The sequence below is a fragment of the Balaenoptera physalus genome, assembly GCF_965194825.1.
Source record: "Balaenoptera physalus genome assembly, chromosome: 13".
Classification (NCBI taxonomy): Eukaryota; Metazoa; Chordata; class Mammalia; order Artiodactyla; family Balaenopteridae; genus Balaenoptera; species Balaenoptera physalus.
In genome coordinates, this window is record NC_138892.1 from 11,837,085 (window position 1) to 11,862,770 (window position 25,686).

The following is a 25,686-nucleotide window of genomic DNA, read 5'->3' on the forward strand; positions in this document are numbered from 1 at the left end:
TCCGCTGTGAGACACTGTGGTAGAATAAAGATGACCAAAAATTCTACAACAACTCCTATCAAGATATGAGGTCTGGGGGACTTCCCTGGCGGTCCATTGGTTAGAATTTGGCTCTTTCACTGCTGCACCCGGTTCAATCCCTGGTCGGGGAAGTAAGACCCCACAAGCCATGCGATGCGGCCAAAAAAAAAGGAAAAAAGTGAGGTCTGTGTCACCTCCCCTTGAATTAGAGTGGCCTCTGGGACTGCTTTGAGCAAACGAACATGGTGGAAGTGATGTCACACCAGTTTCTGTGTACAGAACAGTAACAGTAAAGTGTCTGTGCTGGGCATCTGGAGGCTAAAATGGAGAATAAGAGAATCAGAATCTCTTTCCTCCTGGAACTTCCAGTCCAGTAGAGAACATAGACATTAGACAAGCAATAAGTCCTCAGGACATAAAAAGGAGAAGTGTTGAGGGATCATATAAGGGCCGTATCCTGGTCTACTCCCCTCTATTCCCACCTGTGACGTTGTGATTTATAATAAAATATATATATATTGGTCTTCATCCCTGTTTCTAGCACAGAGTACCCAAAACCCTTGGAATTTCCTAAGAGAGAAGAGTGACAAAGGTGTCTGTATTAAGAAAAAAAAAAAAAAAAAGCCAATTTCTTTTCCTCCTGTGTGTCTTCTTTACTACTCACACCGAACCCTTCACCCCACCAAGCAATCCTCTACGACCCCAGGTGGTGTCCTACAATTTAACCCAATTCTGACACAATATGCCTGGAGATGGCGTCAGATCCCACGGGTTAAGGGCTCAGTCCCACAAGACTGCTCCCGCCCCACTTTAGAGGCCAAGCGCAAGGCCAGGCTATCACCTGTGCTTCTGACCAATTGGCTGTCAATCAGAGGTCCCCAGGATTTCTCCTTAGGTTTGATTAATTTGCTAGAGTGGCTCACAGTTCTCAGGAAAACTGTTACTTACATTTACCAGTTTTTAAAGGATGTGATAAAGGATACAGATGAACAGCCAGATGGAGAGACACAAAGGACAAGGTATGTGGGGAGGGTGTGGAGCTTCCGTGCTCTCTCTGGGCACACCAATCTCCCAGCATTTCCACGCATTCACCAACCTGGAAGATGAACACATAGATGAATTCACTTGTATTTTCTGGTTTATATATGCACAAGGCATAGCTATTAAATTTTACTAAATAAATAAAAAAGAGCTCTTTCAATAAGCATAAAATAAAAATTGTAAGTGATAAAAAGATTGTGTCATAGTGTAATCATTGACAATTTTTGTTATCCTAAGTTCCATCAGAAAAACAGAAGCCACACAACATATTTCAAACGAGGAAATTTAACGTAAAGAATTTGTTATACAGGTATTGGAGGACTAAAAAGGCACAGGGGATGCTGAGATAACTCAGAGATAATAAATGCAAAAACCAGCAGCACCTCTAGGATTGTGCGGAATGTTGAGAGTGGCTGGGACCCAGACTTTGAAGAGGAGGCATTGCTTTGCTGGTGCTGGCACCTCTTGAGGGGTATGATGAGTCTGGTTTTGGAGGGTGGAATCAACAGCTGCTGCCCGGTTGAGGAGCCCTTGCTTCTGGACGGTCGTAAGAACAAATAGGAAGCAAATAGGAAGGAGCAAGGCCCTTCTCCTTCCTCCTGCCTACTGGTCTCCCTCGAATGACCCTTATTGGCAGAACCTAGCCAGCAGGCAAAGGCCAAGTGCAGTTCACAGATTTCTAGCCCTGTTATCGTAAAGCGGAGTATAGAAGAGTGGACCTGGGGCCGAGAAACAAGAGCTCAATAATTAGCACAGCGGTGTTTTTATTTCTTAGTGACACGTAAAATAACAGTGCAACTTATATTTGATGGTCTTGTAGGTTCTATGAAATAAGATAGTTAAGCTATTAATATGGCTGCTGTGACGATGCCCAAAATACTAGTGACTTATACGAGATACGTTTAGTCCTCTCCCATGGACCAGTCTGGGCATGAGCAGTCTGGGGTGGGTATGCTGGCTCCACAGGGTCAGGGACTCAAACTTCTACCTTATTGCTCTGCCATTTTCAACTCTGTGATCCAAAATAGTTACTCCAGTTCCAGCCAACACATCTACATTCCAGCTAGAGGGAAAGGGATGGTATTCTCCATCCTTTTAAAGCAGAGGCAGGCAAACTACCACCCAGGGACCAAATCTGACCTTCTGCCTGTTTGTGTAAATAAAGTTTTATTGGAACACAGCCATACCCATTTATTCATGTATTGTCTATTTCTGCTTTCTTACTGCAACGGTGGAGGTGAGTAGTTGCAATGGAGGCCTCAGAGCCTGCAAAGCCTGAAGTATTTACTATCTGGACCTCTATTATTTTTTTTTAATATTTATTTATTTATTTATTTGGCTGCCCTGGGTCCTAGTTGCAGGCCCCCTGCACTGGGAACACAGAATCTTAACCGCTGGACTACCAGGGAAGTCCCTTCACTATCTGGCCCTTTAAAGAAAAATTTTGCCTACACTTACTTTAAAGGAACAGCCTGGAAGTTGAACAGATGATTTCCATTCCCACAACTTAGTTACATGGTCAGAGAAAACTGCAAGGGAGGCTGGAAAATGTACTCTTTAGCTGTTGAGCCTGGGCTCAACAAAAATTCTATCACTCGGGCTTCCCTGGTGGTGCAGTGGTTAAGAATCCACCTGCCAATGCAGGGGACATGGGTTTGAGCCCTGGTCTGGGAAGGTTCCACGTGCTGTGGAGCAACTAAGCCCATGCGCCACAACTTGAGCCTGTGCTCTAGAGCCTGCAAGCCACAACTACTGAGCCCACGTGCTACAACTCCTGAAGCCTGGGCACCTAGAGCTCGTGCTCTGCAACAAGAGAAGCCACCACAATGAGAACCCTGTGCACCGCAGGGAAGAGTAGCCCCCGCTCACAGCAACTAGAGAAAGCCCGCGCACAGCAACAAAGACCCAACAAAGCCAAAAATAAATAAAATAAATAAATTTAAAAAAAAAACACCTTAAAAAAAATTTATTACCCTGTAAAGCAATAGTGTCCATAATACAACCCTTCCACAAAGTTCTGCCACTGGCTTTCCTCTCTTCCAACCTCCCGATCAACTGAACCACGGAGTACTCTGAACCTCTCATTTGCTGCATAGTAGGTGTAGTTTATTTCCTGTTTTCTATAAATTTCCAGCATTTCTAGCTAATTATAATTGCAGCTACCTACTCAGTAGTCATTCCCCTACTCCTTCCTTGCTAGCAGCGTCCTGAGTTTGTTCAGAATGCGTGTGGCAGGAAGAGCTCAGGGAAGGTGGTCCAGGCTCTGGAGAATTAACCCAGGTTTGACAAAAAGGATGTTTTGGCCAGTTATTGGTTTAGAAGTGGCTGTAGCACCCAGTTCTGGCCATGGAGAAGTAAGAGGGATTTCAGGAAAAGATTGTCATGTCTGGTTTTTAAATATATCCCATATAATATGGAATGAGAAATCCACTTGCTTTGGGAGGACTTGATGGGAGGTTATGATGCTTGTAGCCATAGAAACCATTCTGTGACCATGAGAGTGGGAGAAAGACAAGAAAGTTGCAGAAAAGCTGACCCAGAGCCCTACCATCACTGAACTCTGAATTAATCACCCTGAAACTACCTACCTTCAGATTTCTCATTCTGTAAGATAATAAACCCCTGATATTTAAGCCATTTTTGGTTAGGTATTCTGTTACTTATAGACAAAAGCATCCTTTCTGAAATTTCCTTTAGTGAGTGCCTACTATGTGCCAAGGACTTTCGCCTTTCAATGCTCATGATTGTATAAGATTTAAATTATATACTCTTTCCGTGCAGTTAAAGAAATAAGGTTTAGAAAGGTAAATAATCTACTCAAAGATCTCCCAGTCAAAAACATGATAGAGTTAAGACTTTTACCAACTCCAATGGCTAGATATTTTTAATAGCACAGTATCCTGTCTCAAAAAATATATACCATTTTGCTATTGGTGGATATCTTAGTCAGCTCAGGCTGCCATAACAAAATACCATAGACTGAGTGGCTTAAACAAAAGGCATTTAGGTCTCAGTTCTGGAGGCTGGGAAGTCTGAGATCAAGTGGTCAGCAGATTCTCCTAGTGAGGGCTCTCTTTCTGTCTTGCAGATGGCCACCTTCTTGCTGTATCCTCATATGGCAGAGAGAGAGAGCAAGCTCTGGTCTCTCTTCTTCTTTTTACAAGAACACTAACCCCATCATGTCCATCCTCCCATCCCATCATGACCTCATCTAGACCTAATTACTCCTCAAAGGCCCCACCTCCAACTACCATCACACTGAGGATTAGGGCTTCATCATATGGATTTGGGGAGGGCACAAACATTTCACCCATAACAGCGGGCTCTCTGAATTATATATAATAGGCCACCAATAAGTCTTCATGGCAGATGAAAACAACTGGACCAAGCCCTGGACTCTAGGATAGGAGCAAAATGACCTCCTTAGAAGCTGATTACTGACTCCTTTGAGGATAATCTGAGTCAGCTTTATAGACAGGTAACTCGTTCCTTGAGAGAAGCTGTTTATGTCAACTATTTAGGACCTTAACTCCCCCAAAGCAGCTGTTTCTGACTACCTGCCACCCTAGGCTTGGGATCAGCATCCAAGGGCCCAACAGAGAGGCTGGCTTCAACTTGGATCCAGTTGGGAAGCCTGAAGAAAGCTATAAACAAAGAAAACTCACTATTTTTCCAACATAAAAACAGTTCACTGAGTTCCAAGAAAGAAACAACTTTGTGCTCTAAGAGTTGAGAGTTTCAGGAAACAGAAAGCATAGATGACATAGATCATGTACACGTAAGTGAACAGAAAGTAAAAACAAGGGACATGAAACCTGTCCCCAACTTCTGCTTCTTGTGGCATTGAGCTGGGAAGTTACAATCTCATAGAAGAACTGAGTTCATCCTCCATGTGGTGGGCTCTCAGACTATTCAGCAAATGTTGAAAACCTACACTCATAATAATGGCAAGCATTTCTAAGCACTCATGCTTCCACTTCTGATAATGGTGGAGAATACCCTATCTCACAGATAACAACTCTGGATAAGATATGTATATTTTAAAAATTGCTCGAAGTCACTGGAGAGCAACCAAAGTAGGCAGAAACTAGAGAAGAGTTGACATACTGAAGGAGGAAATGGCACTAGGTGAGTTTTCCATTTCTTAAAGTTTTCACCTGAGAACAGACCCCAGATAGCACCATGCAGGGCAGCTAAACTTCCAACAGAAACCCACAATCTACGGGTTCGAAGAGGAGTGGGAAGATTTGAGAGATACTACAGAGGTGGAAAGTTAGGGTAGGAAACTTTTCAGAAAGAGAGACACAGAAAAGGAGCCCCTCATTCTGCATATAAACTCTGCATAAATCTCTGGCTGACCCCTGAACTACCCATATGTGGGACGGACTACAAGCGGCTTGGCGAAGATATAGCAACTGCCCACTACAATGGAGACAGAGCTTGGAGTCTGATTTTAGCCAAGTTAACTGTCCACTAAAACAAACAAAAAATCAACACTTTGGGAGGAATATACAGAATCCAGAGTATCTGCAATGTATCGATAACAATGTCCAGGATAAAATCCAAAATTATTAGATATACAAAGAAACAGGAAAATATAATCCATATTCAAGAGAAAAAGCAATTAATGAATACTGACATGGAGTTAACACACATGCTGGCTATATCAGACCAAAAAAATTTTCTTTAATTAAGATGCAAAAGTACTTCTTTTTTTAAAATCTAATTTTGGCTGCGCTGGGTCTTCGTTGCTGCACGCAGGCTTTCTCTAGTTGTGGCGAGCAGGGGCTACTCTTCCTTGCAGTGCATGGGTTTCTCATTGCAGTGGCTTCTCTTGTTGCAGAGCATGGGCTCTAGGCATGCGGGCTTCAGTAGTTGTGGCACACAGGCTCAGTAGTTGTGGTTCGTGGGTTATAGAGCACCGGCTCAGTAGTTGTGGCACACTGGCTTAGTTGCTCCATGCATGTGGGATCTTCCCAGACCAGGGATCAAACCCATGTCCTCTGTATTGGCAGGCATATTCTTAACCACTGCAGCAGCAGGGAAGTCCCTCAGAGAAAAATTTTAAAGCAGCTATTATAAATATACAAAAGGACATAAAGGAGAATATGCACATAATGAATAAATGAATAGAAAATTTCAATAGAGAAATAGAAACTATTAAAAAGAACCAAATGGAAATTCTAGAACTGAAAAAGTGCAATATCTGAAATTAAAAGTTCACTAAATGAGAAAAAAAGTTCACTAGGTGGGTTTAACAGCATATTGGAGATGACACAGAAAGGTATCAATGAATTTAAAGAGAGCTCAGTAGAAAGCATTCAATCTGAAGAACACAGAATAAAAGAATTGGAAAATCAAAGAGCCTAAGTGATCTATGAGACAATATGAAAAGCTCTAATATATGTGTAATTGGAGTTTCAAAAGAAGAGAAAAGAGTAATGGAACAGGAAAAAAATTTTTGAATTTTCCCAAATGTGGTCAAAGACATAAATTTAGAGTCCAGAATCTCAGTGATCCCCAAGCAAGATAAATACAAAGAGAATCACACCCTAGCACATCATATAAAATTCTGAAAACCAAAGATAGAGGAAAAAAAAAATCTTGAAAGTAACTTAGAGAAAAACAACACTTTGCACACATGTAACAACAAAACAGATAACTGCATACATCTCATTGGAAACAATGGAAACCAGAAAACAGTGAAAGGATGCCTTTAAATTGCTAACACAAATGGAAAAAAGAAAACCCTATCACTCATAATGCCATATCTAATTAATTATTCTTCAAGAATTAAAGCAAATAAAGACAGTTTTAGATAAACTAAAATGCAGAGAACTGATTTCCAGCATATATAAACTATAACAAAGGCTAAAATAAGTTATTCAGGCTGAAAGGAAATGATATCAGATGCAAACCTGGATCTCTTGAAGAACTGAAGAGCACCGGAAAGGGCAAATATATGGGTAAATATTAAAGATTGTATTTTCATCATAATTTCTTTAAAATATATATATGACAGTTTAAAGCAAAAACATCAACATTATATTATAGGGTTCTTAGCCTATAGATGTAGCACATATGAGAACACAGCATAAAAGACAGGAAAGGATGGTAAATGAACCAATCTAGTTGCAAGGTTCTTACATTATTTTATGTGTACAATATTAACTATGGAAAATTAAGGATGTACACTATAATCCCTAGAGTAGCTGCTAAATATAATGCAAAGAGGTATAGCTAAAAAACCAATGGATAAATTAAAATGGAATTCTAAAAATATATATTCAATTAACGCAAACAAAATGTGGAAAGGAGAACCAGAAGAACAAAAGACACACAGAACAAACAGAAAACAAATACTTGAAAACTAATAGTTGACCTAAATCAAAACATATCAATAATTATGTTAATTGTAAGCAAACTAAACATTCCAATTAAAAGGCGGAGATTGTCAAGATGTGTAAAAAAGCCAGACCCAACTATATGCTGTCTATAAGAGATGCACTTATATATAAAATCACAGGTAGGCTGACAGTAAAAAGATTGAAAAAGAGATATCAGACAAACAGCAATCACAAGAAGGTTGGAATGGTTCTATAAATAGCAGATAAAGTAAACTTCAAGACAAAGAGTATTGCCAGAGTTAAAGAGAGACATTTCAAGATGAAAAAATGGTCAATACATTAGGAAGATATAACAATCATAAAGGTGTAGGAGCCTAATAACAAAGCTTCAAAATAGATGAAGCAAAAATTGACAGACTTAAAAGGAGAGTTAAAAGCAGACAGACTTAAAGGGAGAAATAAATTCACAATCATACTTGATTTCAACAACCCTTTCTCAACAACTGATAGAATAGCTAGACTGAAAAATCAATAAAGACACAGAGAATCTAAACAACATCTGTCAACCACCTTGACCTCATTGACATTTAGAGAACATGCCACAGAGCAACTATAGAATAGATATTCTTTTCAAGTGCCCATGGTACATTCACAAAAACAGACCACAGGGTGGGCCATAAAGCAAGTCTCAATAAATTTCAAGATTGAAATCTAAGAGCACTTACTATGAGCTCTTTACTTGCACTATCCCATTTAATTCTTCACAATAACCCTAGGATATTGGTAAGTATTATTATAAGTCCAATAATACATAAAGAAGCAAAGTCTCAGGAAACTAAGTCACTTTTATTCACTGGACTTCACTGTAACTTTTGGCAGTGACACTTTCACAAACTAAAGACAAATACACTTAACATCAGACCTAGCCCCACCACATCCTTGTAGGTCAGTGGGAAAAACTTAGGACCTGTGGTCAAATGATCTGAGATGGGCCTGCCCTTGCCTCTAACTAGCTATGTGCCCTTGGTAAGTCACTTTTCTAAAACTTGATTTGCCCATTTATAAATGACATCTGAGGTACATACTGCAAGCCCCATTTTACAGATGAGAAAACCAAGCCTTAGATGGGTTACATCATACTGCATGTAAGTGGCAGAGCCAAGATTCCGATCCAGGTCCATCTGACTCCAAAGCCCATGTGTTCACCAATCTGGGCTCCACCAATCTAATGCCAGTACACCTGAGACATGTCTTCCCAGCACAAGTCTGAGATTTGCACCGCCAGGTGAAGCCTATAATAAGACCAAATATTTACAGGGAATTCTCTGGCGGTCCAGTGGTTAGGACTCGGCATTCTCTGCCTGGACTGCCTGGGGTCCAGGTTTGATCCCTGGTCGGAGAACTAAGATCCCGCAGGCCGCGTGATGTGGCCAAAAAAAAAAAAAAAAGACCAAATATTTACATTAAAGGGTAACCTTTTCAAAGAGTATTTACACATTAATTTTTTTAAAGATAATATGAAAGACATAGTAGAGCTAAGTTGTTAAGCATATGTACACCTCCTGGGGCCAGTCTGCCTGGGTGAGTCTCGGCCCTGCCATCTGCTTGATTCATAATCTAGGGTAAGTTATTTATCCTTTCATGACCTCAGTTTCTCTCACGTAAAACGTAAAATGCAAGTGTAACAGTATTTTGCTGTAAAATGTGACTAATGACAGTATTTTGCTTACTGTGAGGATACAATGAGTTGAAATGTGAAAAGTGCTAGAACATTTGGGAGGCCTGTGTTAAGGACCACAGATGTGCTGGCCATTATTTCATTATTATGAAAGTTCTTAATCCTTCTGTAGAGTAAGCACTGTGGGAGGCTCACACAGCTAAGGAACAAGGCCAGAAGGGGGGACAGATGTGCTCAAGGGCACTCAGTGGGTTAGGGGCAGAGCTGGTGAAGAAGTACATGGTTCTAGTTCTGGGCCAGGGCTCATTTTTCCACCCCATATCTGCCCCTGTTCAAGGATGGGGAGCAGGAGAGCTCCAAAGGGTGAAGGAGGCAAAGGCATGTGGCCAAGAGGAAAGGTCCTTCTGTGGGTACCTCCGCCAGCCTCTCGCAGCTGCGAGGCTTTGCCCAGCAGAATCTGAGCCACCAGGACCCGACCAGGTGGGAACACGTGAGGAGCCTCACCCCAACAGGGGGCGGGACCCGGAATGAGCCCCGGTGCCCTGGTGCCCCGGCCCGCATGTGTCTACTGAGGGCACTGGCGGGGGCCAGGGAAGTGACAGCATATGCCCCCTACATCACAGCCATGACACTCCGGATCTACCGTCCCAGGAGGGAACGGCTGCCAATCTAGGAGTTGAGGGTCACGTCACTGTTCCAGTGCCAAGTCTTTATGTTCAGAAAGGGGTGAGGGGACATTGTGCAATTGCTGGAAACACTGCGGAACATGAAACACAGGAAACCAGCTTCTTGAATTGCAAAACGTAAATCATGGTTCGAATTGTCCTGCAACAGTGTTTCAAAACAAACCACAAAAAGCAGCAATTGCTATCAAGATGGGAACTGAAAACAAAGATACTCCCGGACTGCGCTCCCCAACCTTTTTGGCACCAGGGACCCGTTTTGTGGAAGACAGTTTTTCCACGGACCGGGATGGTGGGTGGTGGTGGGGAGAAGGGGGAGATGGGGAGCAGCAGGTGAAGCTTCGCTCCTTGCCCGCCGCTCACCTCCTGCTGTGCGGCCCGGTCCCTAACAGGCCCCCTGCTCTAGGAGCAATACCTCTTGAAGAAAAACTGTCAGCTTACACGTGGCCCACCATCTCTCTCTCTCTCTTGTTTTTGTTTTTGTTTCTTAATGGCCGCCCCACATGGCTTAGTGGGATCTTAGTTTCCTGAACAGGGATCAAACCCGGGCCCTCAGCAGTGAAAGCACAGAGTCTTAACCACTGGACCACCAGGGAATTCTCTCTTTTTTTTTTTTTTTTAATTTTTCATGTTTATATTTACTCTCAATTACATTTTTAAAATAAAATTTTAAATTAATCTATTTTTGGCTGCATTGGGTCTTCACTGTTGCGCACGGGCTTTCTCTAGTTGCGGCGAGCGGGGGCTACTCTCATTGTGGTGCACGGGCTTCTCACTGCGGTGGCTTCTCTTGTTGCAGAGCATGGGCTCTAGGCTCATGGGCTCTAGAGCGCAGGCTCAGTGGTTGCGGCACACGGGCTTAGTTGCTCTGCGGCATGTGGGATCTTCCCAGACCAGGGCTCGAACCCGTGTACCCTGCATTGGCAGGCAGATTCTTAACCACTGAGCCACCAGGGAAGCCCCGCTCTGTGTTTGTTTGAAGGTGCCTTCCTCCAGCCGTGAAATCCTCAGACACATGGTCACTGAAATGTACCCGTCCCACAGCCCTGTCCCCTGCAGACTTGAGGGAGCTGGGATCCCAGGATTGTGCCCAGCTAGTGGCCTGGCTTGCCCTGGAGGAGGCTGTGAGACCACACTGCCACCATGTGGGCACCTCTGCTTACAGCCACCGCTGAAAATCGCTGCTGCCTGCCCCGCCACCAGCTGCAAGGGTCTGAGCCCCACATTGCCCTCTGGTGGCCTAGATTGGCTGGCTGGCCCTAGGGGTTGGCGGGAAAGAGGCAGCAGTCTAGGGTCAAATCAGATCCTTGCTCGGGGATCTAAAGTACATCAACTTTAAGCTTCCACCTCCTACTATCTGGGTGACCCTGGACAAGCTACTTATCCTCTATGTGTCTCAGTTTCTCTATCTGTAAGATGGGGGCCGTAACAGTAACAACCTCACAGCATTGTAGGATTAAATGAGGTAATACATCGGTGTTTGGAACAGTGTCAGATGTTTGGTAACTCTTCAGTAGATCAGTAGCTTTCAAACCCTTTGACCATGATCCACAGTAAGAAATACATTCTTTATCACAACCTAGGACACACAGCTATATATATACATAACACCAACAAATATTTCACAAAATAATACTTATAACATGCAACGTACTCTGACAATTCTGATTGTTTTTTTTTAAAGCTGATCACAACTCACTAAATTGATTTCTCAAACCCACTGGTGGCTCACGTCATGCAGGCTGAAAAACACTGCAATAAATAAGTAAGTAAGAGATAGCAGAAGCTTTACCCTAGCTCAGGCTGCCAGTCCTGGCTTCCTTCCCTTCCCCTCACACCTGTGCCCTGAGCCTGCCTTGTAACTGAGCCGGAGCCAGGCCAGGTCAGCTCTGGCTGGGCAGATGAGCCACCATAGAGCTGAGGAGCCCCTCTGCAGCCTACTGTGAGTGCAGCCTTCTCTCAGGTTTTCACCCTGCAGGTGGGAAGGATATGCCTTCACTCTCATCAGGCACTAACAACATGGCAGGCCCTGTGCTCCGTCCTTCCTGCAACCTCACAGCCCTCTATGAGGAAGGCATCATTCTTCCCAATTCTCAGCTGAGAAGCCTGAGGTCAGCAGAGGTGAACTGACTATGGAGTATGGATAAACAGGACTGGTCCTCCTTTGGAATTTGGAATGTGAATTAATCGGGGAAATTGGCCTTCCAGAACATGCTGTGAAAATGCTAAATAGGGTTAATCGGAGGCTCTGAAAGAGAAAGCGCTGGAGACACAGAAAAAATGAAATGGAAACAGGCAGGGTGGGAGTGCCCCTGCCACATGGCATCTGGCATTAGCAGGAACAGCTGCACCAAAGGACACTGACCTCAGGAGAGGCAGGGGGACCAGTGTCCCCCTGTGGATCACCACTGTTGGCTCCAGTCCTAGGCCGGGGCAGAGGCAAAAGCAAGAGGTCAGACAAGGTGGAGGAGACCATGCCTGCCCACGCCCTCCCCTGGTCTCCTGCCTGTGATGGATGAGGAACTCTATTTAGTGGAAGGCTGACCAGGGGATGTGAACCTGTTCCAAGGAGTCCATCACCCCATTCCAGAGGAAGGTCCCCGCACAGCTGTGGCTGTGGCCCTGCCTGCCTGGGGAGTGAGGCAGTGAACCTGCCAGTTGGACAGAGGACAAATAACAGCATGATGTGGCCAAGATGAGCTGGAGAAAAACATGCCAATGATTTTGGAAGGGCACAATGGGCCCATGCAATGTGGTGGGGGAAATAGGATTTGGAGTCAAAGATGTGATTTGGGTCCCTGCTCTTTGTTCACGGAACAAATAATCACTGAGCACCTACTACGATGCTCCAAGCCCCAAAGTAAGCATTGACGCACTGGTGATAGAGTGGTAAGCATAGCTGCCTTCCACGTAAGCAATGGAGAGACAGAGACCCCCAGGTGCTTATAGTGAGTGAGGAATAAAGAAACTGCAACAATCCAGGGTACTGAGTCTGGTGACTGATAGACACACAGGGGTTGTGGAAGCTCAGTGGAGGGAATCTACCCCTGCTCGAGGAAGATCGGGTTTGTGTCTCCAGAGATGATGCCTAATCTGGTACCTGGTAGCATTTTCTCAGATGAACAGTAGAGGGAAAAGCCTTCCAGTCGTAGGGAGTAGCAAGTACAAAGCGCAGGGATGGGAGAGACATTTAGGTGAACTATGGTTCTGTGATTCCCCCTGGCTGGAGTGGAGGTGTGAGATAGGGCTCTGCCAATTTACCTGCTTCATGACCCTGGACAAGTCATGTAACCTCTCAGACTATAAACTGCTCCCTGGGATACCAAAAGATACTTGGTTTAATAAGCATCTATGGAACATCCTCTGTGAGCCAGACACTGTATCAGGTTGATGCTGGGCATATGGAGATGTGTAAAAGCTACAAATCCCTACTCACAGGAAGCACGTGGTCTCGTGGAAGAGACAGACACTATGCACTGTGTTACTAAGCGTCATGAACAAAGCACCAGAGAGAAGGAGGCAATTAATGCTGCTCAAAGAAGAGGTGATGAGTAAGTGTTCTACCAAGTGGACAGAGAAAAAAGCATTTCAAATTAAGCAAAGGCAAGGAGGAAGGAAAAGGCATTGATGTATTCATAGAACAGGTCAGGAATGGTTGTTAAGGTAAGGTACAGGGTGCAGGGGAGACAAGGGGTGACAGTGACACCAGCCTGGGACACACAGGTGCCTGGACCCCTGTTGTCCATGACGGTGACAATGGGTGTGAAAGCAAGGCCCAGGCCCAAGCAGGTTCACAGGTCACCACACTTTCTGTGGGGCCTCAAGGGCAGGCCCTCCAAGTACTACCACCATCTGGCATCTTGTCCGGGCCCAGTTCCCCAGCACTCCAAAGAGACAAGCTTGAGGAGCCTGGGTGGAGGACAAGCCCAGCCATTCATGTCACGTATTGGGAAACAGAAGCCCCCAGGGGCATGGTGACTTGCCCGAAACCACGAGGTTATACAGTCGCAAGTGACAGACAACGGCCACAAAGCGTCCTCTTGTTGCTCCGAAACCGCACTGAGACAATGAGACAAAGGGGTGCGAGTCTGGCTGACATACACTGCAACAAGAGTTCGCAAACTCCAAAACCACCCCTCCCTCCCGCCCCTCTCCTCCAACTAGTACCTCCCTGTCGCTCCCTCTTCCTTCCCCTCCTCTTCCGGACCCTCCTCCGGGGCCCGCCTGCCTCTTCCGGTCCCTCCCCCTGAGGACCCGCCCCCTTGCCGGTTCTTCCCCTAAGGGCCCGCCCCTCTTCCGGTCTCTCCCTCCAACAGCCCTTCTCTTCCGATTGCTAACTGAAGCTTTGCCCCCGCCTCCCGTCACGTTGCAGAGAGGCTTGCTCCAGGTAGCCTGTCCCCGGAAGTGACGTTAAAGGCCCGCCCCTCAGGAAGTGACAACAGAAGTGCCCTTGACCGGTGGGGTGGGCCGAGCTGTGTATCTCTCCGCTCTCGCTGCAGGGAGGTTAGGAGGCCGGTGGGGGTGGCTTGAGGTGGTGTCGAGGCGGCTGAGGCACTCTGCCGGCGCGCTCCTGTGCGGGCGGGCGGCCGAGCGGGCAGAGACCCTGGGCTGGGGGAACCTGTTATCGGGGGAGCCGGGGTCCCTGGTCCCTGGTGGCGTCCACTTCCCCAGCTCCTTCCACACACACGTTCCTCCTGTTTTAGTTCCCCCCTCCTACCCCGTGCCTCTTCGTTCTTCCTTGAATTGTTGCGGTACTTCTTTCCTGATCCTTTGACAGCCACCCCCTTTGTCCTAAATTTCCCATTAAAACACTTTGAAAAAGAGTAATCGATAGAGTAAGGACTTCTCAGACCGCCGTGGGTTCCAACGTTGATTCTCATTTAATAATTGGGTTATTTTGGACATGTCACGATTTACGTGAGCCTCGGAGTTTCCCATATACATCTCTTTTAATGGTGTATTGACTGCCCCTACTCTTCCTGCCTCTTCCCCTCACAGATGGCGCAGCGGCTTCTCCTGAGGAGGTTCCTGGCCTCCGTAATCTGCAGGAAGCCCTCTCAGAGTCAGTGGGCGCCCCTTGCCTCCAGGGCCCTGCAGACCCCACAGCGCAGTCCTAATAACCTGACAGTAACACGCAGCCAAGCCCGGTCAATATACACCACCAGAGTCTGTACAACGACCTTTAACATCCAGGATGGACCAGACTTTCAAGACCGAGTTGTCAACAGTGAGACACCAGTGGTTGTGGATTTCCATGCACAGTGAGTCCCGGGAGTTGGCAGAAGGCTGGGGTATCACTTGTTCAGGTATTTGTTTATTGAGAGCTTGCGATGTCTCAGTACTACATTTGATTCTTCTCATATGTAGACTCATTCCAAAGATTGATGAGACCCAATCCTTTCTCTCAAAGATTAAGTATAGTTTGGCAGGAGACGAACTAGTAAATAGTCTTCAAAACTCACTGTGATTGGTGCTGCGAGACACTTATGTTCTGTATCTCACTGCCCGAATGGCCCCGGTCATCTTCAACTTGGACCAAAGCAGGAAAAATATGACTCGAGCATCATCTGACTTTTGGTGTATACCAGTTCTTGGCCCGTTAGAGAGTTGATTTTATTTTAACATCTTGCCACCTAACCTGGGAAGGGCTGGCAAAAAGTTATCAGTGCCACCGCAGTGGTGCCCAGGCATGCAGGGGATGGGCAGGAGTTTCTTTCCAGTGCTCTGTGAGTTTCTTTTAGGGATGTTGAAATGTCTATGGCCTTCTGATTGTTGGCCTGGCCTTCTTCATTTCCGGACCTTTGAGGCCTGGCTAGACGCCTGACTCCAAAACTACTGGAAAAACCCCTCAGAATGGGGCAGCCTGAAAGAAGCCAGTGTAGCCTGAGTTAGAAGTTGGAAGGCCTTTTGCGCAAACCACTGACAGATTGTTTTGCTTTCTTTCCCATTCTTTCTCTGACTCACCATGTTGCCTTGGGCAGGCCATGGGGTGTCCTTCTGCCTCCCTCTCTTCACTTTGATCGCAGATAAGGTCTTGCAGACTGGGTTTTTAGGTGTTGTGAGTTCATTGAAATCTCTGAATGCAAAGGGTTTAAAGGCTGAGAATAAAATAAGAGTCACCAGTCGGGGGTTCGTGGAAGGCAGAGCTGTTCTGCCCTCTTGGTGTGATGAGCATACGAGAGAAGGCTTCTAAAACGGATGAAAAGTGGGGTGATGCTTTATCTTCTTCCCCAAAAAGGAAGCAGGGGGTGAGTTTGTTCATTCAGTGCCAGGCACTGTCCTTAGTGCCACATACTTAGAGACGACAGCCTAGGCTTACCACCTAGAGGGGAACACCTGTGTTAGTGCAGTGATGGCAGTTGACACAGGGCCTGGGGGATCACAGAGTAACCTGGCGCTAAAAGAAGACACTTGGCACACAACCTTGGGTGCAGTCCCAGACCTTGCACAAGTCTCGTAACTTGTTTGGGCCTCAGTTTCTTAGGAAGACGTTTTCTTTTCCTTTGCAGGGTTGAGGGTTCTGTGTAGTAAAAACTGAGAAGGTCCTGGCACAGTGGCTGGCAGTCGTAGATACTCCCTAGCTACTGGTTTCCGTTCCCTTAGTTCTGAGTCCGTGAGGTGTTTGAAGTAACTCTGCAGCTTACAAAGCATATTTATCCACATTGCCTTAGTTGATTTCTCGTCATAGCTTCGAGATCCAGAGTCTCGCTTTCAAATGAGGAAACTGAGGGCTTCAGAACAATGAGCTGGTTGGCAGGGGCCTGTCTTTGAACCTAAACCTTTTAACTTCAAATCCCATGTTCATCTGTATGACAGTGTATTTCTTTTAGATATAGTGAAATATATAAGTGAAATAACCTTTCTAAGAGTCTTAGGCTGAGGCCCGTGTTTTAGAAATCCAGGACCTGTAAAAATTCCCCAGTTGCAGAGTCTCCTGGAGTTACCTGGCATGTCAGCATTACAGGTTAATATCCACACACTGTAAGCAGAGGTGATGAGGCCAGACAGTCCATCGGAAAGATGTGGGTCAAGGGAAGGTCCTGGGAAACCGTAGATTGATTGGCGAGCACTTTTGTGACAGGATTTTTCTCCTTCCCCTTCCGAGGTGGTGTGGTCCCTGCAAGATCCTGGGGCCAAGGTTAGAGAAGGTGGTGGCCAAGCAGCATGGAAAGGTGGTGATGGCCAAGGTGGATATTGACGACCACACAGACCTCGCCATAGAATATGAGGTATGTTTCGGCAGGGGATGGCCACAGGGTAACTGGTGTGGGGATGCTTGGGGCCACAGGATAGCTGGAGACGTCTTGGGGGCCACCAGGGAGTCAGTAAGGGGGTGTCTTGATTCTTTCTAGAGATCTCAGGGGTTCAGAGCACTTCAGATGTGACTCCCTTGGTCCTCTGAGCCTCCTGTCTCTTTTCACCACCTTTAGGCAGTGGGATGTGTGACCCCAAACACCAGGTTTTTCTCGGAATCTTGGGAAATTGATGCCCTCCCTCATTCATGGATTCATCCATCCATCTGTGAGCCCTACAGCGTGCCAGGCGTACATGATTCTGGCGCAACTAAGCTGAGCTCCTTGTCCCCGGGGTTGGGGTGGGGGAGTAAAGGGGATAGGGAATGCGTCATGTTAGAGGGACCCTCTGAGCAGAGCCGTGAAGGGTGCACAGAGAAGAAGGCAGGGCCGAGAGCAGAGCAAACACAAAGACGTGAGCTGACATATACTGCAACAAGTATACTGACATATACTGCAACAAGTAGTTCACCCAGACAAGTTCTGTGTCTGACTGGCTTGTGCATTCCTTCAGCAGACGTGTGTTCAGAGTTCCTTCAAGGCCAGGGCTGTTACTTGGTGATGAGGATGTGGCAGTGAACAGAGCTGACAGAATCCCTGCCTTTGTGGAGCCTACGTGCTAGTATTTCAGATTGGGTATCCACAGACTTGTTCTCTAAAGGACGACATGGTACGTGTTAGAGGCTTTGCAGGGCATTGGTCTCTGTTGCGATACTCACCTGTCTTGTAGCACGAGAGCAGCCATAGAAAGTATCTAAACAAATGGGTGTGGCCGCGTGCTGGTAAAACTTCACTTATGAAAACAGGCACCGGGCAGCAGGTTTGGCTTGTGGGCCACAGTTCGCTGATCCCTGTTTTAGATAATAAGTGCCGTGGAGAAAAAGAAATCAGGAAGAGGGGGTGGGAGTGCTGGGCACAGGGCTGGGGAGGGCTTCCTTTTTTAAAGGGTGGGCTAGGGAAGGCCTCGCTGAGAAGCTGACAGCTGAGCAAAGACCTGGAGGGAGTAAGGACCGAGCCATGCCGCTCCTTGGAAGAGCGATCCAGTGGAGCAGACATCCTTTGCAAAGGCCCTGAGGTCAGGGTCTCACACATTTGCTCACAGAACATCAGGGCCTGTGTGCCTGGAGCAGAGCTTGCCAGAGGAAGAGGAGCAGGAGACGCGTGGGGTGTGGAGCATCCTCTGGGCCTTGGAGACCACGTTGTAGCTGGAGAAAGGGGAGCGGTCCATTGTGGCTGGATGGCCACGGGGAAGGGCCGAGCAAGCAGTGAGAGGACAGGCAGCTGGGAAAGCCGACTGCCGCCAAATTGGAAGGGGCCTGGATAGCATTATTCCAGAGCCAAGGTCGCCCCTGGTGGCCTGTGGGCCACATCTGGCTCACTAGCTTGATTGGTCTGGCCGTCGAAGTGTTTTTGTTTTTGTTTTTAAATGCTGAATCAGATGCTGTTATTTAAAACTCAGAAGATTTCACGGGAACATCCAGATTTCTGGTTCTCTTGAAGTATCTAGATCTGGCCAGAGTGAACCTTCATCCCTCCCTGGTAATAAGTGACTGAAAGAGGTGGCATCTCTCTTTCTCAGAGTTTGGAAGTCCAGGCTCGACTCTCTCTAGATCAGGCGAAGTAGAGATGCCCATCCTCCAGCCGGTCCCTGTGGCAGGAAAGGGATGGGGGCAGGGGTGAGAATAGGCAGTAGGCTGGCTGCCCTCAGAGCTGGGGCTGGGGGTGGTCACTCAAAGGAAAAGCCGGCTGCCCTGACCAGAGGCAGAGGAAAAAGATGCTGGGCAGGCAGAGCCACGGATGACGACTTCAGGTGGTTGGGGGGATATTACCAAAGTAAGACTATCCATGGCACCGGGTGACCGGGGGCCGCTTACAAGGGCTCGAGGGAAGGAATGAATTGTAGTTTGATTTTGTTTTCAAAAGCTCTCCCACTGATTGCCCAGTCAAGGGGGTACTTGTCTGACCATTTAGGGGCCCCTAGCTTTCACTGCTTGCCCCTCCCTCTCCCAGAGACCCATGGCAGCTGTGGGAGTGAGGGTGTGGCCCTCTGGTGTGAGCTTAGGGCCGGAGCTTCTGGGCACCCCAGGGTGATGGGCAGGCTCCAGGTGTCTTAGGCTCCCTCCCTCCTGAGCTTCAGCTTCGGCCTCAGGCAGTGGAACTTAGGCCAACACATCCTGAGCACCGACCGTGTCCCAGCAACTGTAGTAGCTGTAAGGATACAAAAAAGAATAACCCAGTTCCTGCAGCTGTGGTCACACGGGTGGTGAGAATCCCCAAGGCCACCCCACCTGCGTTCCAGGGAGCCTGCACTCCAGGTGATGTACGGCCGGGCCCTGAAGCCCTGCGGTTAAGCCTGGGAAGTGCGTGGTGGGGGAGAGGTCCTCTTGTAGGGTCTTCTCCCTCCGTCCACTGTCCACATAGTACGGCGTCACATAGAAATTCCTCAAGGCTGCTGGGCCCATGTCCCCTGGACCCGGCCTCCTGGTTTTGCCAGGTCCTGGGCTGACGTCATTGCAGGGTTTAAGAAGCTCCAGTGGGGATTCTTCCTGACCCCTCCCCGACCCCTTTCCTTCCTTCCTTCCTTCACACCTGTTGTTTTGAAGAGAGTCTGAGGAAGAAGTTTCAGCTGAGATCCATAGTACTTCCTGGGACAGCTTCCCCCAAAGCCTGAAGGCCTTTTCCGAATGGTGGATGGACTTGGAGAAACTGCTTTAAGTTATATTCAGGGAATATAATTCTTCCCAAGCTCTCCTGCCACCCCCCAAGCCCAGCACGCACCCTCAGGGTGAGTCTCCCTCCTCACACAAGTTCCTCTTCCCCTCCTTCCACACTCTATGCTTCAGTCAACTGTCCACCCTAGAATTTCACCATCTCCCAAAGGAGAGGGAAGGGAAAGTGGCCCGGGGCCTTGGGGTGCCGCCCCCACTCTGCACCGCCTGGCTTGGCGGAGTGAAGAGCTCTCTGCTGCCCCGTCTCCTCAGGTCCTCTGGCTGGGTGTTCCCCAGCCGTTCAGACCCTGGGGAGAGCGTGGATCGGGGTGTGGACCTTCATGCTTCCTTCTGGGGCTTCTGCTCACCTCACACTTGGAGTTTTATCCTTTTATTTCTCATCTTACAGAGAATGCCCTTTAAACAACATTGTAAAAACTACCAAATAGCAATAATCTTAGCATGGAAACAAACCACTGTCAATATTTGGGGTACCTTATTTGAATTTTTTATTTGAATTTTTAATGGTCCATATAACCTCATAGACAGTTCAATGAATAGTATTTCAGTATTATTGAAATAATGCATAGCTGGAGTGCACAGTACTTCAGTCATTACCATATTCCCTTATTTTGAAAGTTTTCTAAATCACTTTCAAACATGAGTATGACCTGGGATATTGTTAAAAAGCAGATTATGATACAGTGGGTCCGAGAAGGGTCCAAGATTCTGCATTTCTAACAGGCTTCCAGGGGATACCACTGCTGGGAGTCCAGGACCAAACATCAGGGAGCAAAAGCCCTGAAGCTGTGGGCCGGCCTTCTAGGGGAGGTGCCGTCAGCGAGTGGGTTCACGCTGGTGGTGTACATTTCGTGGGTTTGGACAAATGTATGATGACACGTATCCACCGCTACAGTCTCATACAGAAGAGTTTCACCATCCTAAAAATCCTCTCTGATTGACCTTTTCCTCCCTTCTCCGCCTGAACTCCTGGCAACCACTGATCTTTTTACTATCTCCGTAGTTTTGCCTTCTCCAGGATGTCATATAGTTCGATTCGATTCTTTCAGTAATAGTTTTTCCAAGAACCCTCCTGTATCCAAAAGCTTCTACAAAGCATTTGGCCTTTCTCATTTGAAGCATGAGATGCTTTTAATGCTTCCCCACACATCCTTCCCTGCCCTGCTGGGACTCAATGTTTATCTCCAATCCCTTGCTTTTGGGCCGAGGTACAGTGTAGTTTGATGTCATGACAGCAAAGTCACAGATCTTGTTTCCGATTCCAGCCCTGTCGCTCAGTCACTCAGCCTTTGAGCCTCAGTCTTCTCATCTGTAAAATGAGCCTGCCTTGAGGCAGGAGTTGATGAGCCAGCACACACAGATGGTCCGGGTCGTCCCTGACACCTAAAAAGCACCAGTATGTGGCTGCCGGGGTGACAGTGACCTTTTCCTTTGTGTTAGTTCTGCAATTGGCTGAGGAGGAGGTCACCAGTCTCCTGTGACAACTAGCACTGTGCCTGTCCCTTGGGAGGTCCTTCGCATTTCACAAATGGAGGAAATTGGGGTGAGACGGGAGAAGACCAGGCAGGGATGCCAAGCTCAGTGGCAGTGTGGGCTGGGGGGCTGCAGGTGGATGGGAAGACACACACGCACACACGCACACCCCTACCCCTCCTGAGTTCCCGGGGCCTTCAGCCAAGCATGGGAGCCTCCGGGTGGCTTCATGAGCAGGAGCTCAGCGCATCTTAGCGCATCTTTTCATCTCTTCTCCGGCCTCTTGGTTCCCTCAGTGGCACCAGAATTGAGAGGGGAGCTGAATGCTCGCTCCACCGCGATCCCCTTACACTTGCATCGCCTTTCCAGAAGAATGTGCCAGGGACCTATGCACTTCCATTTAAGGCAGTCTTTACAAGCACCAGCCCTTCCAGATTTGTGAGCCGAACTCAGGGTCAGCAAAGCCACATCCTCCTCCTTGCGGGTAAGCGAAGTCCAGTCACAGCCCAGGTATCCCTGCAGTGTCCTAGAAGATCCAGCTTCTGGCAAGCCCATGACTCTGTGTGTGTGTGTGTGCGTGTGTGTGTGTGCGTGCACGCGCGTGTGTCTGTCTGTCTGTGTGTCTAGGCTCAAACCTCAAAGAACTCCCTTGATCAGTAATGACTAGATTTTGGTTGTCATGAAAATACAGTTGCAGCGTGTCTGCTGTACACCCAACTACAGCATGGTCTGTGTGTGTGTAAGCACACGTGTGAGTTTACACAAATGGGATTGTAAAGGGAATCATCTAGAATTCTGGAGAAAAATTGAGTCTAGTCCAAGCCACCTCAGTGAGCATAGGATCCTGCTTAGAGGGAGGACGGTAAAAACAATTAGACCACTGCTCACACATTGAGATCCAGTTTTCTCTCAGTTAAAGAAGCACAGGACAGCATGGGATCCAGCATGGGCGAAGTGGAGCGGGTAGTGCCTGAGCCTTGGGCCTCAGTTCAGAGCTGCCGGATGTGAGGCCACTGCCTCCACAGACCAGTAGAGGGCGCAGGAGACGGCATGTGCGGGCCCTGGGGCGCCTCCAGGGACTGCGTCCTGGAAGGAACCTTTCTGGGCCTGCAGACGGGGCAGCCATGTGCTCAGCCTTGCGCTTCATGCTATCACACGTGCCAGGGGCGAGAAGGACGGAGCCAGTGGTGGCGCCATGAGCAGGGGCACACGTGGTGGTCAGCCCGCCACCAGATGGGTCTGCCTGCACATTGCCTCTGGGAAGTATGTCAGCTGCCACCAGCAGCAGCCCCAGGACAGCCCTTGAGGGGACCTGAAGGCGCTAACAGGGACAGGGACTCTTGTCATCTTAACCTGCTCCGTTTGTCACCAAAGCCCATTCGAAGAGGGGTGCACAGCCTGCCACGTACTGAGATTGGGTCGGTCAGGCCTGCGCTTCTGTTTTGTAACTGACACATGCACAGTCAGAACGTTCCAAATCTTAGGTCTGGCTTCCCAGGGTGACTCATGGGCAGGACAGCACTCAGGACATGTGAAGAACTGGTAGGTTTGTAGAAATCGCTGTTGTTACCTTGTATGTAAGAAAAGTCTCTGTTTATTTTGTTCTGTTTATATGGTTTTTTCAAATGCCCACGGTGCCAGGTGGGGAGCCCAGGCAGCAGAATGCGCGATGCCAGAGCAGGTCTTGGGCCTCATTTACGTACCGTGTGATCTGTACAGGTCCCCTGGGGGAGCTCGAGAAAATGCTTCGCAGGCCAAGAATGTCCAACCCCCCTAATAAATAGATATAGGCTCACAAGGCTGAGCCCCTCCTCCCACACTGCCCAGTGTGAGTCAGTGAATTTCTGGACCCTGTTAACCATCGTGGCGTGGAGCTGAAAGAGGTTGTGTGGAGCCCTGGGTTTTCTTTTTGTGACGTGCCCTCTGTGGCCTTCATTTGTTGAGTGCCCACTGTGTGCCAGGCACCGTGCCAAGTGCAGGGCGCTGTCCTGAAACTTTGCAGAGATTATCCCGTTCAGCCCCCGTGCCCGCTAGTATAAGCCCCCGTAGTATCTCCATTTGCTGATGAGAACACTGACACTTCGAGTGATGAAGTGGCTCGCCCAGAATGGCCTGAGATTGGCTCGGCCGGCCCCGGAGCCTGAGCTCCTGACCGCTCAGCTTTATACCCAAATCTTTAATCCCTGTCCTAGACCTGCACCATAGAAACTCATCCCCATTTCACAGAAGAGGGCACCAAGGCTCTGAAGGTGGCGTGACCCGGCCAAGGCGCCCAGCTAATGAGCGGCAAGGCCAGGATTCAGATTCTCCTGGTGCCCCCTGTGCCAGGCCGCCCCTCGGGGCTGTTCTCTCGGCCCCTCAGCTCCTCCCTGCCCCCAGCCCGGGCCTGCAGCTGCACGGGTTATTTTAATCTCTCCTGTCATTCCAGCCAAACCACTGGGGCAGTGAGTCAGTCACACAGTTGGGGGAGGAAGGGTACTGCTGGGAGCCCACAGTGGAGAAGTTTCTCCAGGGCTGGACCTGCAGGCCCTGCCGTACCCCTGCGCGAAGGGAAGGGGGCCCACCCGTGGCTTTGGGCAGTCACCGCCTTGCATAAGCCACCAGCCCTCTCCCCACGGCTTGGGAGTAACGGTCAAGAAGAGCTCACCTCTGAGTGACTTGGCCTCCTTTGTCCCCTCCACCTAGGTGTCAGCTGTGCCCACCGTGCTGGCCATCAAGAATGGGGACGTGGTGGACAAGTTTGTGGGCATCAAGGATGAGGACCAGCTGGAGGCCTTCCTGAAGAAGCTGATTGGCTGACAAGCAGGGAAGCGTCCTGGCTGCCCCTGCCCACCTGGGCCCCGTGTTCCCGGGGGACCCCGACAGAACTCACTGCCCTCTGTGCCGGCCCTTCCCGCTGCCTCCCTCTGTCTGGCCCCCGTGGGCCCGTGCTTTGTGGAGACCAGGCTTCCAAACACAGGAGCCTCAAGTGCTCCCAACCCGGCTGACCGCCAGGGTGGCCGCCCAAGGAGCAGCGCCGCCGCTGAGCTGGGGCAGCCGTCTCCCCACCCACTCTCTGTCTGCTCCCTCTAGGGCTTGTCGCCATGCTTCCAGGATGCCGGGACGGAGTCCCGGGGCCAGCCTGCAGTAACAGCTTGGTCTCCTTGCTCCCTTCTGATCTGAACCCCGGTGCCTGGCTCATCTGCCTCCTGCATTTTTCTTTCCTGCTGCTGTTTTGTAAAAAGAAGAAGGAAAAAAGAAACCCAAACAAGTGAGAGTAATATACATAATTCCCTCATTTTTTGTAGGTCTGTAATAAAGAACTTTATGTGGTCCCCTCTCCCTCCCGCTGTGAAGAACAGACCCTGGGCCCTGCGCTAGCTTACCGTGTCCGCACCCCGCCCCCCACCCCCTCAAAGAGCCACCTCCCTCTTTCCTCCCAGGCGCCGGGGCAGCGGGCATGTGTTGGACTGGGGGCATCCTGCAAACCCTTGCCTCTGAAAGGCTCGAGACACTGCCCTCCTTTACCGTTAGCGGGCCCTGCGGTTCTCCGAGCAGGGGGCTTCACTGAAGGAACTGGACCAATAAAACTAGGGCTCGCACTGTCGACAGCTTCCATTCTGTCTGGGCCCTGGGAGCACCGTGGCCCCTTCCCAGGCTCTGCCCCTGTTTTCTGCTCTGACTCCCACCACCCTCTTGCCCTTGACCAGCCCCTCCTCTGACTAATACCGTGTTCACTGGTGGCCACTGTTCTGAGGACGCCTTTACGTACAAGTAAGGCAGAGGGGCGCTTGTTGTCCCCATTATGCAGATGAGGACACAGAGGCCGTCAGGGTGCAGAGCCCAGGTTGCCACCCAGAGCTGGTTGCCTGTGCAGCCTGAGCTCTTATAACTGATCCTCGGGGGGCCTCTTCTGCTGACGGGCCCACACTCCTGCAGAAGCCTGGCCTGCCCCTCTCCCCACCCCAGCCCGTTGGGAGGTGGGCTGTCCTTCCTGTGTGTGTGCGCACAGGAACTCCGAGGCCTCAGGGCCAGGCTCTCTGCCCCTTCCTGTTCCCAGCCCCCGCCTTGGCCCGTGGAGGAGGGTGCCAGGCACACCAGGCTTGCTAGCTGGGGAAGCCCACCCCTCTTCTTCCTCATGTGGCCAAGCTGCCCTTTGGCTCACTTGCCCAGCTGAGATGCCCGCTCGCTGGGTGCCAGGCGGCAGGGGTATCCCGGCACCCTTCCCTTTGGCCCTGGGGTGCTGTGTGCACTCTTTTCAGTGTTCTTGGTGTTCTTATTGGAACTGCCTGTGTTACTGCAGGGTCTTTGAGGGGTCGGCCCCAGGACTGCCTTGGGAAGGCTGCTGTGACTGGCGCCAGAGGGCGGAGTTGGCTCAGAAGCAGGGCCTGTGGCCTCTGGAAGGCCGCCGGCCTGGGATCTGTCACAGGCATGTGGAAGGGA

At 48.9% G+C, this 25,686-nt stretch overlaps 1 protein-coding gene and 1 long non-coding RNA gene across 3 annotated transcripts; one reads left to right on the top strand and one right to left on the bottom strand.

The window, feature by feature from the left end:
* Nucleotides 1–1,045: 1,045 nt before the first annotated feature.
* Nucleotides 1,046–13,998, bottom strand: LOC309641122. 2 transcript variants are annotated; one of them, XR_014252533.1, is made up of 3 exons: nucleotides 13,938–13,998; nucleotides 12,136–12,193; nucleotides 1,046–1,117 (listed from the first exon to the last, which is right to left on the bottom strand). It is a non-coding gene; the product is annotated as an uncharacterized lncRNA (long non-coding RNA). The 2 variants fall into 2 exon arrangements; XR_014252534.1 differs by lacking the exon at nucleotides 1,046–1,117 and adding an exon at nucleotides 2,427–6,112.
* Nucleotides 13,999–14,117: 119 nt separating this feature from the next.
* On the top strand, nucleotides 14,118–24,575 carry TXN2 (thioredoxin 2). The gene is made up of 4 exons (XM_082420833.1): nucleotides 14,118–14,273; nucleotides 14,769–15,031; nucleotides 16,876–16,999; nucleotides 23,950–24,575. Exons 2-4 carry the CDS (start codon nucleotides 14,769–14,771, stop codon nucleotides 24,061–24,063), a joined length of 501 nt encoding a protein of 166 aa, XP_082276959.1. The 5' UTR covers nucleotides 14,118–14,273; the 3' UTR covers nucleotides 24,064–24,575.
* Nucleotides 24,576–25,686: the final 1,111 nt, after the last annotated feature.

Coding starts and splice junctions, on each gene's coding strand:
- TXN2 (XM_082420833.1), top strand. CDS start 14,769: ATGGCGCAGCGGCTTCTCCTGAGGAGGTTCCTGGCCTCCGTAATCTGC. Junction 15,032..16,875: donor GTTGTGGATTTCCATGCACA/GTGAGTCCCGGG, acceptor TCCCCTTCCGAG/GTGGTGTGGTCCCTGCAAGA. Junction 17,000..23,949: donor ACCTCGCCATAGAATATGAG/GTATGTTTCGGC, acceptor CCCTCCACCTAG/GTGTCAGCTGTGCCCACCGT.